This window comes from Aulostomus chinensis, chromosome 24 (genome assembly GCF_037954235.1).
Source record: "Aulostomus chinensis isolate RoL2024-O1b breed Wild chromosome 24, RoL_Achi_v1.0, whole genome shotgun sequence".
NCBI lineage: Eukaryota > Metazoa > Chordata > Actinopteri > Syngnathiformes > Aulostomidae > Aulostomus > Aulostomus chinensis.
Window position 1 is genome coordinate 13420171 of NC_141343.1, and position 11705 is coordinate 13431875.

General features: G+C 42.5%; 1 protein-coding gene across 4 annotated transcripts in view; it reads left to right on the forward strand.

Annotated features, from left to right (window-relative positions):
- Nucleotides 1-7804, forward strand: part of nwd2 (NACHT and WD repeat domain containing 2) — a 75601-nt gene extending 67797 nt beyond the window's left edge. For 2 of the 4 annotated variants that reach the window (XM_086196904.1, XM_086196905.1), the window contains 2 exons: nucleotides 538-4387; nucleotides 6994-7804. In XM_086196904.1, coding sequence (XP_086053030.1) covers nucleotides 538-4387; nucleotides 6994-7073 — 3930 coding nt within the window. In that variant the 3' untranslated portion in view covers nucleotides 7074-7804. Of the gene's footprint in view, nucleotides 1-537 lie in introns of all 4 variants that reach the window. The other 2 variants (XM_086196902.1, XM_086196903.1) reach the window with 2 other exon arrangements.
- Nucleotides 7805-11705: the final 3901 nt, after the last annotated feature.

Here is an 11705-nt window from a genome sequence, read left to right on the forward strand (position 1 = left end):
AGTCTTCCCATTGCTCTCTCCCTCTCTCAGCTAAATTTGGAGTGGGCGTCATCACTGTTGCCCTGAAAGTGTCAAGTAACATCTTAATGTCTCCCGAAATCTCTGCTGGGCCATTTAATGAATTCATGAATGAAATTATAATATCAATGAAGCTTCGAGATCGGAGTAGTTCTCATTCATTGAGTATCTCGCGTGTTGATATAAATCATGTTCTCATAAGAGCTAGACATTTGGTATACCACAGATACTGTAACACAGTAAAAATATGGTGTACCTCTCCTTCCTGTGCTAATCAGCTCAGTCTCACACTGTTAGAACAACAATTAATTCAATCCCTCTGCCTTCTTTTTCTCTCTGTTTACATAAGTATATTTTACTTAAACCCTTATGGACCTTACATAATGTTCTCAATTAGAAAAACTCCTTTTTTTGTAGATTTATATTTTACAAATGGGATCTTTCAAGGTTGATGTACACTTCAGCCATGCACAAAATATGATAGGCCTATACTAACTGCCTCTTTACATTTTTTTTCAGGCTTATGCGTGGCTGCAAAAAGAGATGGGCCCTGAAACTGACCCAGTGGTCATTGTTCGTTTTATTGGCTCCAGCCAGCCCTCCACAGACTTGCGCACCCTCCTCCAGAGCATCTGTGAACAGATTGCAATAAACTACCGCTGCCTGATTCACTTTTTGCCTAACAAGATCCAGGAGATGAGGGAGCTCCTGATCAACCTTCTTGGGGAATCATCCTTCCACAGGCCATTGGTCATTGTCCTGGATGCCCTTGAGCAGCTTTCGGAGGCTGACGAAGCTCGCAAGCTGTGGTGGCTCCCCATCCACTTGCCTCGGACAGTCCGCATTGTAGTCTCAACATTGCCCAATAAACATGGCATCCTGCAGAAGCTCCGACACGCGATCCATGATGAAGGCTATTATGTGGAATTAATCCAGAGGGACCGCAAGGTGTGCAGCCAAACACTAAAGCAGCAGTTACTTGGTGTGAAGAGAAAGGTCACTTCGGGCCAACAGATCTATGTCAATGAGGCACTTGCCAAGTGTACATTGCCAATGTTTGTCAACCTCATCTACAGAGAAGTCGTCCACTGGAGGTCTCATAAAGATGTCGATGACAAGTCCCTTTGCTCCACAGTACATGAAAGCATAGAACAGCTATTCTATTCAGTGGAAAATAAGCTAGGGCAACGGTTTGTTTTCAGAGCATTAGGGTACATCACCATGGCTAAGGCAGGGTTAACTGAGGTTGAGCTTGAGGATATTCTGTCCCTGGATAACATAGTTCTCGGTGATGTCATTGTGGCAACTTACCTCAAAAACCCCTTGAGGATCTCATATGATTTGGTAGCAAGGCTCAAAGAGGAGCTAGACGGTTATCTTGTGGAACGTCAAGTACGCAACGTCACCCTGATGGTCTGGGCCAACAGACATTTGCATCTCATTGCCCAGAAGCTGTATCTAAGCAACGAGGAGGATGTCCATCAAATGCACAGCCTCCTAGCTGAGTATTTCCTTGGGGCTTGGTCTGGAGGGAGGAAGAAGATCTTTACCTACGATAACAACCATTTCACATCCCTAAATATTTCTCATCACAAAAACCCCCATCAGCAGTCGCACGAGAAAACATCTTCTGACAAGTACTCCTATGACAGGCAAACTCCTGAGCAGCCTTGGGTCTTCCAGTGCAACCTTCTGGAGCCTGACATTTTCTTTGTCAACCACAGGAAGATGACCGAGCTGGTGTACCACCTCACCAGGAGTGGACGCACTGATGATCTCATGTTTGGCGTCATCATGAACTTTAGCTGGCTATACACAATGATCAAGATCGGCCAGTTTGATAAAGCTTTAACAGACATTGACTTAGCTTACAGCTACACCCAAGAAAAAGAGCTCAAGTTTCTGTCCACTACACTTCGTAGTATCAAGGTGAAAGTGTTGAAGAACCCGGCATCTCTCTCTGCAGAACTGCAGCAAAGGCTTTTACCTGTTGTTACCTCCCTTCCCAAGCTCAGACACCTCCTCCTGGAGTGTGACAAAGATGGTCCAAAGTACTGCTCGATTGTGCCTCTCCACTCATCTATGGATGTCACCTACAGCCCAGAGAGGCTTCCTTTATGCTCCAGCTACATGCAGATTGTGGAGATCTTGCCCACACTAGCACCAAACATAGTCTTAGTTGCCCTGGAAGATGGGTCTGTCAGCACCTGGGATGTAGAGAGCAGACAACTTCTACGACAGATCGACACAGCCAGATCTGTTGTGTTGGGAATCAGACTAACTAGCGATGAGAAATATCTGGTTGTGGCCACCACCAAAAACACTCTGCTCATCTACGATAATCATAAGTCCTGCCTTTTATCAGAGGTTGAAATCAAGGGGTCCAAGCATGGCGGCATCACTGGTGGGGTGGCTTTCATCAATGGCTTTACTTTGTCTACACATCATGCTTTGGCTTGGCTTGAGGCCAGTAAAGATGTCAACGTCATTGACCTACTCTATGGTTGGCCGCTCTACCAGTTCCATTGCTGGTATGAAGTGACTTGTGTCCAGTGTTCTCCAGATGGAATGTATGCTTTCTGTGGACAGTACCTCAACACTGCATCCATATTTCATTTGGGAAATGGGGACAAGTTAGCAACGGTCACTTCAGAGTTTTCTGGGGGATTTGTCAAGTCCATTCTTGTCCTGGACACCCTTAACCAAATGGTGATGATTGACAATGAAGGAAGTTTGTCAGTATGGAACACCAAAGAGATCACCAACCCCCGTCTGATGGAGGATTATGATTGCAGGGGGGATGACAGTGAAGTGGTGAGCATTGAGTTGTCTGAGGACCAGCGTTCTATTCTCATTTGCAAGGCCAGAAGTATTGAAGTTTTGGACACAAAGGTTTGGAAAATGGTGGAGAAGTTCAAAGCCAAGCGTAGTGAACGCTTTGTGGCTGCTGTTCTTTCTAAGAATGGACAAAGCATTGTAGCCTCCATGGAGAACACCTCCTCCATCTTTGTCTGGAGGAGGGACAGTGGACAGTGCATGGCTAGCCTGATTGAGATCTCAGGTGCTATTGTCAAACTCATTAAATCGACCCACCACAACCTGCTCCTTTCCGTCGCCAGCAGTGGAGTTCTGTCTGTCTGGGACATTGACATCATCACAGCCATGTCCAATATTGACAAAACAGGTAAGAAGATACAGACATTGCAGTTGTCTGGCAGAGAGGATTACGTGTTTACTATGGATGGTTCGGAAGCAGTTCACAAGTGGAACTTCAGCACTGGATTTATCGAGACAGTCTTCAAGCATGAGGGCATGGTGGAGAACTGTGTCCTAACCTCCTCAGGGGATCTCATGGTGACTTCGGATGACAAGTCCAGTCAGTACATCTGGCAAACCAACTCTGGGGAAAACATTTTCCGAATCAATGGACAGAGAATATCCCAGCTGCTAATCACCCACAACGACCAATTTGTTGTGTCCCTCTGTGAGCAAAATGCTTCTAGAGTTTGGAGACTTGCCACCGGACACAAAGTGTGCAACATTTTAGTCACCCTCCAGAATGCACTCATCACCACAGCAAACACTTTCCTTGTTGGAACGTCCAAAAACAAGCTCCTCGCTGTCAGCCTGTGGTCAGGCAGTGTATCCAAGAAGTTTGTCTGTGACGATGGTATTACCATCGTCAATTTCAAGCTCATTCCTGACTGCCCTGACTGTGTGGTGTTCATCACATCAACAGAGACTGTCTTCATCTGGAGCGTGGCGGATGAGTCTGTTTGCAGGCGTGTCCAGTTGCCAACCAACTTCCTTAAAAATCTAGAGGACTTCCAGATCTCACCCAACGGAAAACTAGGAATTGTTTCCAAAGGTGACGAGAATATTAATGTCCTGGACCTTCACAGTGGGAAGCTGAGGCTTGTCCATGCTGCTGGTATAATATGGCGTCAAAAGTTATCAAGAGATGGACGTTATCTGGTATATGTCTGTTTCCGCAATTGTGACGAGGATGACGATGCTGGTGTTGTGTCTAATCTGATTGTGATGCGCCTCGCTGATGGTAAAAGCATCGGTACTTGCTCCTTATACAAGACCCCCACCTTCCTGTCTCTCTCCCAGCGCGCATTAAACATCATCATTGGCTTTGAAGACGGCAGCATTGGCACTTACACTGTAGTGGACCGTGTCGATGCGGCCCTCAAAATTAAGATAGCCACGTCAAACAGCCGACAGATTGTCAACAACGCCTCACAGAAGGTGCGGCCTAAATGTGGCAACCATTCCTTTAAGACTGTCGCTGACTGCATTTGGAGGGAGTCAACAGAGGTCTTCTCAAGGGACAGCCCCATCAACGTGTCTGACTCTGGTGAAGGTGAGTCGACAACGCCTACAAAAAAGACTGAACTGCTGCAATGAGCAGGAGGGAAACAGGTGGATTAGGAAAGACGGGTGGAGGACGAGGTTTGGAATCTCTGGGGTTGCAGTTGATTCTTGTTTACAGCCACGTGATTCAGCTGCAGATGTCAGCCCTCTGGGTCGTTACTGGGCCGACTATTTAAACGCTGCACTCAAATTATGTATTATTTACCTACAGTACAGTTTCTGTTTGTTATACACACACAAAGACTGTTAGAAAAATGTGTTTTTGAAAAGGAGAAAAAAAAATGTAAATTCCATGAGGTATTATTTTGCCATCGTATATCATTTTGCATTTGAAGAACAAAGTTATCGTTCAAATGTCTTGATTCACATTTTTAAAGCCATTCCAGTAATCTCAGCCATTTTCATTTAACTCTCTTTGTTTTCATTGTGCACATGAAGCCATAATGTTGTTGTTTGTTGTTGTTGTTGTTTTTTTTAAAGTTCATTTATGTTCGTATGAACATCAGTCGGTACTGTACAAAAAGAAGAACTATGAACATATGTACATATCTCTTTTTGGCTGCTGCAATTTGTGCAACTCCTTAAAAATGTTATGTTGTGCTTAATGCAATCAAAGTGAGTGCCTGGAATTTAAAATTTTCTTTATGTGCAGACTATAAGATTTATGAAAAGGCAGGGAATTTGTAAACACAGTATACACACAGTTACATACATTGATGTTAAAACTATACCATCAGTGTACTGAAGTCAACAACACGAAGGACGGATGGCATCGCTGTTTGTAATGGTAGTTGTAGAAATTTCTTGGAACAGTTAATGTAAATTTGATGTGAATTTCGTTCCATCAATGTGTGAGCTGTTCGTTTTTAAGGGAAACACCACTATTGAGCATAAAGTGTAGCATAGCACCATACACATTCACGCCTTAACCAGTGTACTTGCTTTCGTGGAGTTTGTTCAAATGTTTAAGTAGAAAGGGAGAGAGTTATTAGCCCAATGTTTCTCTGAAATCATTTGGCCCTGTGAATATATTTAGAAAGTAGGTGGCAGCACTTTAGGAGTGGTTTGTGAGAAATTATAAGATTTATTCATATTGTATAAATTGTTTTAAGTGATCTAGAGTTGTTCAAACAGGACTTGCTTACAGAATTTGGCTATCCATGTACTTACAGGTTACAGCTTATTCCTTCGAAGCGCTCAAGTCTATCTGAAAGGAGCGACTTTTTTTTGTGTGAAATATGCATATTTGGCATCCTCTACGCAGCCAGAGCAGAAGAAAAGTACCCTTCTCTTCTCTGTAGGTTAGCCAGAGACCTACAAAGACCAGTTGGCTGCTAGTTAGCCTAGCACAATGAAAGGCCATGGATCAGCAGATTAGCATGTCTCTGTCTCCCTGGCTCAGCTCAGCAAAATCTGATGTTTGTCCTTTTTCTATTCTAGTTCAAATATATCAAGTTCAGGAAATTGATTCGTCCTTGAGATGAGTCCTCTCCATCTTCTTTTAAAAAGTCGGCCATGATTATGTGATGCATCTTGTTCTAAAATGATAATACATTATTTGTAGTCGTTACACATAACCCTACTTGGGACATCCATGACTTTTGACAGAGATACACTAACCCACTAACCCCAATAATTGTGCTAAGCTAACTAGCTAAGGCTTTGCAGGTGTTGGTTCCTGAATGCACACACACAGATAAGAGTGGTATCGATCTTCCTGTCTGGAACCAAAAATTTAAGTGTTTTTTTTAAAGCCTGGTACTGGAACAGAATATTTATTTTGACATAATGAAGATGAATTTAAGTTGCAAGTATCAATTTATTTTAGCCCATATGAAATGAGGACCAATTGCTATTTAATTGTACCTTCTTTTTTTTTTTTTTTTAAATTTAACAAATTGGATTCTGCTTGAAATCTGCAACATCAATGTTGATAGAACTTTTGCACAAACATAATTTCAATGATTTCCCAGTGAATACAAATCATACCCACACATTCACAAAGCTGGACTCTATAAAAGATCACAAATTCACGACGAGCCCAAACAAACTGGCTGGCTGAAGTGAAAGCTGATGAATTCTGGTTTGCTGACAATCTAAAAGTATAGAAAAATGTCTTTGAGGATCTCTGAGGTGGTTTGTTATTGGGACCATGATGGCTTTCCAAGCATGACGTTCATAGAGTGCCGCAGGGATGAGGTATTTTTGTCGGCGATTCTGGAAGTTAGCATTGCTGTCGGTTCCTTTGACCAACAGTCAAAGGAAATTTACATTCGATTCTGGATTATTGTGGAAAATCAGCTCTGTGGCTAACAAGAGATTATGAGACTTACACATTTTGTTCAGCAAGATAATCTCCGTAAATGAAGATTTGATGATTTTTGACGCGGAAATGCGATTATTAGCACGACAAAGCTAATGTTATGCTATGAACCGACGACACCACGGATGCATGACTTCAGCGCGCCACAGTTAGCTTTGCGCCTCTCCTGCTTTCGATGTTAAGTGTCAGTGAACGCCATCTGTAATCCGATTTTGCCACTTTTAACCAAAAACCCGATGACTTTGAGACGATGCTACTGTTTTTTTTTCCAGGTTTTGCACCTCATTCCTGTGCCACTCTAGAACCCCAAAAAACCAACCATTTTGACAAAGCATCTGGCAGGTATGACTGAAACAAAGCCACTCTTTCACAGTGACATATACTTTTTAAGGGCTATTCCATCTTATTGTATGTTTACTAATTTTGAACTGTTAAGATAGTGGCCCTTGGATCATTTTTAAACCAGGTAGCAACATCAAGCTTTAAAATACTTTATTTCCCTACTAGAATTTCTAAATTGAAGGAAAAAAAAATAAAAATATACATATATATATACATATATATCATGTAATTGCCAAAGTCCCAATTATAGTTCATTTGTTTTTTAGGCTTGTACTGTAATTATATTGTTACCAAATTGTTTCAGTGTTCTACTGTGATTATGTTTATGATAGAAAAAAAAAAGAAGTGCTATCTTTGTTTAAAAAAAAAAAAGATTTAAAAGAGTCCTCCCATAATATATTGGAATGCCAGTTTAAGCGTATATTTGAATGTGTCCATATGGAAGCCAGTAAATGGTATTATTGTATGTTACAGTAACTTGAATGACTTTTAATAACTTACATGTTTGCAACTCATAGTTGACATACTGGTAATGAATGTTTCTATGGTATTCTTTGTATTGTCAGGACTGACTTTACCTGTTTAGAGATTTATATTTTCATAAATGTTGTACTTACATTTTGTTACAGAGTTGTTTAACTGGAACTCAAACGGAGAAGAAACTTATGTCTGAAGCAATATGAAACTAGTGTGTATGCATTGTTTGTATGAAACATTTTAATGTAATAAAATGGTTCACTTTTTTGCCTCCACTCGAGCTTCTGGCTGTAATTAGACGCCCCGACGAGACTCGGTGATCGTGAAGCTGTTGTGTTTCCCGCCTCAGAGTGACTGATGTGGATAAGATAGAGTCTAATTGCCTGCAATTAGCCAGATCCTGAAGTACCAGTAGCAGTCGGATAAGTTGCAGAGCGTGCTGTGGAACAGGTAATTCATGGCTGTCTTTTTTGTTCCTAAGCAAACACTGACAGCCCTGACACCTCAAATACACAACACAGCTGTAAAATGATTTGCTAGGCCATTAATTGCCCTCCTGTGCTTGATGCCGGACAAGCGTAGTGAATATTTCTCCAGCGCTGGCTGACATTGTCATTTTGATTAAGCGGCGGCAGGCACCTGTGCTGTGCCCCGTGCCAAACAAACTCGCAAGGTAGGAAGCTGCTGACCAATGAAACGCCTGTTGCTTTGGGCTACCGTTTTAATTTCCCAGTGGTGTCACTCCAAGCCAATCTGTGTGCGCGCCTCGTCTCCATGGTGACATCAGGTCCACAACGGTGACAAGTGTGGCCACGCCTTTCATTGTGATGATGGTGAGCTCATGTCTGTTGGCTATTGGGGCTGCCTCTTTAGCCCTTATGACAACAAGGGCTTGACTATCGCTAGCACATTCCACCTGCAGCGTATAATTACAGCGCTTGTTTGTGGAGCAGGCGGTCTCCACAGGTCGTTCTGTGTTTGTCCTACAGTAGGTACAGTATGACACTGCCTCTTATTTACTCTGCACTAAAATAGCCGCTTCATTGTCAGCAGCGTTTACTCTATAAGCCAGGGCCCTCCTTTTGTCATCCTTTTTTTTTTCCTCCCTGACTGTAACCTGTATTTTTCAGCCATGGGGAAGCCTGTGACTCACCCACAATACCCCCCCCCCCCCCCCCCCCCCCCGCTCTGTGGCAGGCACTGATAAACCAGCCACGGCTAAACACTTAGCGGCAGTAGAAATTTAAGTAGAAGGGAAAAGCCTGCACAGCTTTAAAGCTGGGGGTGGACTGTGTTTGGTGAAGGTTAAGCTGAAGGGGAAAAAAAGGCCTTTTAACCCTCTCGCTTTGTTAAAACAACAACAACAGGAATTAAACTAATAAAAGAAAGAGGAGTAGAGAAAAAAGTTGAGGTTCTGTTGACATATTCAATGAAGTATGCCAATAATGCATATTTTTAGATTTTTAAACCCTACTCTTTTCTTCCTGTAACATAATACATGGTGTCTGCTTACATAAGCATGAAGCAACTGATATCATGACATCCAATCAATCTTCAGATGTGATCAGCATACATGTGGAAACTTGATACCTTGCAGGCTAGCTAAATAGCTAGCAAAAAAATGGTACGGTCTGTGTGTGCTAGCTGTTCATCCCGTGTTATGTTTTGTTCTGGACTGCCCACTTTTCCACCCTTCCAATCAAAAATTCTTCCAAATTACTTACGGCCTTCTTCTCCTATTTCAAAATACTTCCAAACACCGCAGTTGGACACACTTTGAAAGGCTTTCTGAGAAACCCTTGTCACCAAATAGCGCTTCAAACAATCCGGCCAATTCTGCCATTCTCTGACTGTGAGGCGAGCCATCCCCGAAGAACCACAGTTCATTTGGCCCCTCTGACTGTATCTCGTATTCTTTCCCTACATTGACTTCAACCCCTGGTAGGGAAGATAAGGACCGACACATGTCTTGACCTAATTCCTCTGATGCGCGCCGGGTGCAGACGCTGAACTGTGCCGCTGCTTTCTGATTGCAGGTGAGCAGCAGGAAATGGGAGACTGTTCACTTGTGATAACTTGGAGTGATTAGAGCGTCGCGCTACGTTCAGGGTTTGGTTTTTGTTTGTTTTTTGGATCAGAAAGAGCAAAGGACTGCGGAGGAAATAAAACATGTCGAGGGGACAGTCCAGGGCACAAAGATGAAGAGGTTTATTATGCAACTAGACAGTTAAAGGTTCAGGTAGAAATGTTCTCCTTCCTTTCTTTGGTTTTATCTTGCCTGAGACAGTTCTAAACATAGAGGCCGGGTCCATTTTCTACCCACTGACTCAATGTTTCTGCTTAAGCCCAACGGTGAGGAAATTCAATGTTTGACAGCAAATCAATGTTATGAAAAGTCTTTTAAGCTGCAAAAGGTGCTAAACATTAAGATTCAGTCCGTAGCCTTGCACATCCAACACAAAAGGTCCAGATCCTGGACTCCGGGGGGGGGGGGGGGGGGGCTCAGGTATGGGATCCTGGCTCATAATATATCCACTTGCTGTCCTTGAGTTGTTTCCTTGTTTTTTTTCATTCCTTTCTGGGATCAGTGTGGTGGATTGATCGGCTTGACAATCGTGCAATATTTCCTATATCACAGTTTTAACAAAAAGAGGTCAATACGGTAGCTGTGGGCGGGGCCATCTGAGGGGGTTTGAGAGTAGAAATACCCTGAAGGGGCTTCATAGTTGACGTTCTCTCCGAATACTTTTGAGGAGGTCCCGAAAATTCACCTGTGCTGATGATGCACCCCTGAAAATAACTCGTTGGTGAAGTAGCAACCGCAGCAACAGAAGACGGGGAATTCCTGAAACAAGTTTGATTCTTCACTTGGTTGCAAAAACATGCATCTCATTTTAAAATCTTTCTTTTTTAATCCCTTTAGTTGATTTTATTCACTACATCGCCAGGAAAACCAGGTGGAACGTTGAACTTCTTCATGAGACGGCACTAAAAACATTTACCAAGGATAAACATCGCAACGGTAAACACTAAAACCGGTTCTTCAGTTCCTTGGGCGGCGAATTCATTCAATCAATCATACGAAGCATCCACCCGCTTTCTGCTCTTATAACGAGGTTAATAAAGAGTTTATTCACGCGTTCATTTCAAGAAGAGACTTTACGCAATAAAGTAACAAAATGAACACCCTTGAAAGCTCAGTGACACTTTTGGAGGGCAATCGTTGAAGTATGAGGTTAAAAGTGCAATAATATTATGAATAATGGTTCATAAAGTGGAGTTGCCTCACTCCTGCACCCTAATTTCAGTTTCTGGGGTGTAGGTGTTGCATCTTGAAAGGTTGTTGCAAGCATTTAGGGGTGATTTCTCTCTAGCTGCGCTCTTGTGTCACATGATCAGCTGCGGTGTCAAGCTAGGTTTTGGTTACAGGACAGAACAGGAAGTGGAGGTCGGAAGCTAATCCTGGCTGGACTTTGTTCTAAGGGCTGATTTTAAAATTGAGAGGAGTAGTTTGTGCCCCCCTGTGGTACTGTTACTAGGCAGTATTTGTTAGAGGAAAAAAGAAAGTTGTTTTTGGTCAAACTTACCATGCTGTGATAGCCTGGCGTTGTCTAACTCCAGGTTGAAAACAATGTATTAAAATTCATTAAATTTAGGATAACCTTAAATTTAAACATTTAAAGATCCTAACCCTTAACAGGATAACAGTAGAAAATGGATGGATGGAAGTAAAAAAAAAACTACAAATGTTAGAAGGGGTTTTCTTTGGCATTCATAGCTTTGTGCCAAACTGTTTAGAGGCCCCTGGTTTTGTGGCCTTTTTTTGGGGGGGGGGGGGGCATATTTGAATGAAATAGCAGCAACTGGAACATTGAGGAAATTATTCTCAACTCTTCACTCACCTGAATCATCTTTTGTTTTTGGCCAACTGTGGCGTCGCCCTCTGATAACCACCTGAAGTAATGCAGCTTTATTCCACTTCCTGTTCGCCTCACCCTTTTACAGAGTAGAGTTTCTTATTCTATTCTACATTGCTCCTTGTGACCTTGACTTACATAAATAGCTGATGTCCTTAATGAAGATCGTTTTGTTGAGTGTTATTTTGAAAAGCACGACAGGAAACTCAGGTAGCACCGGATGTAGCTTGACAGTGGTCCAATGATTC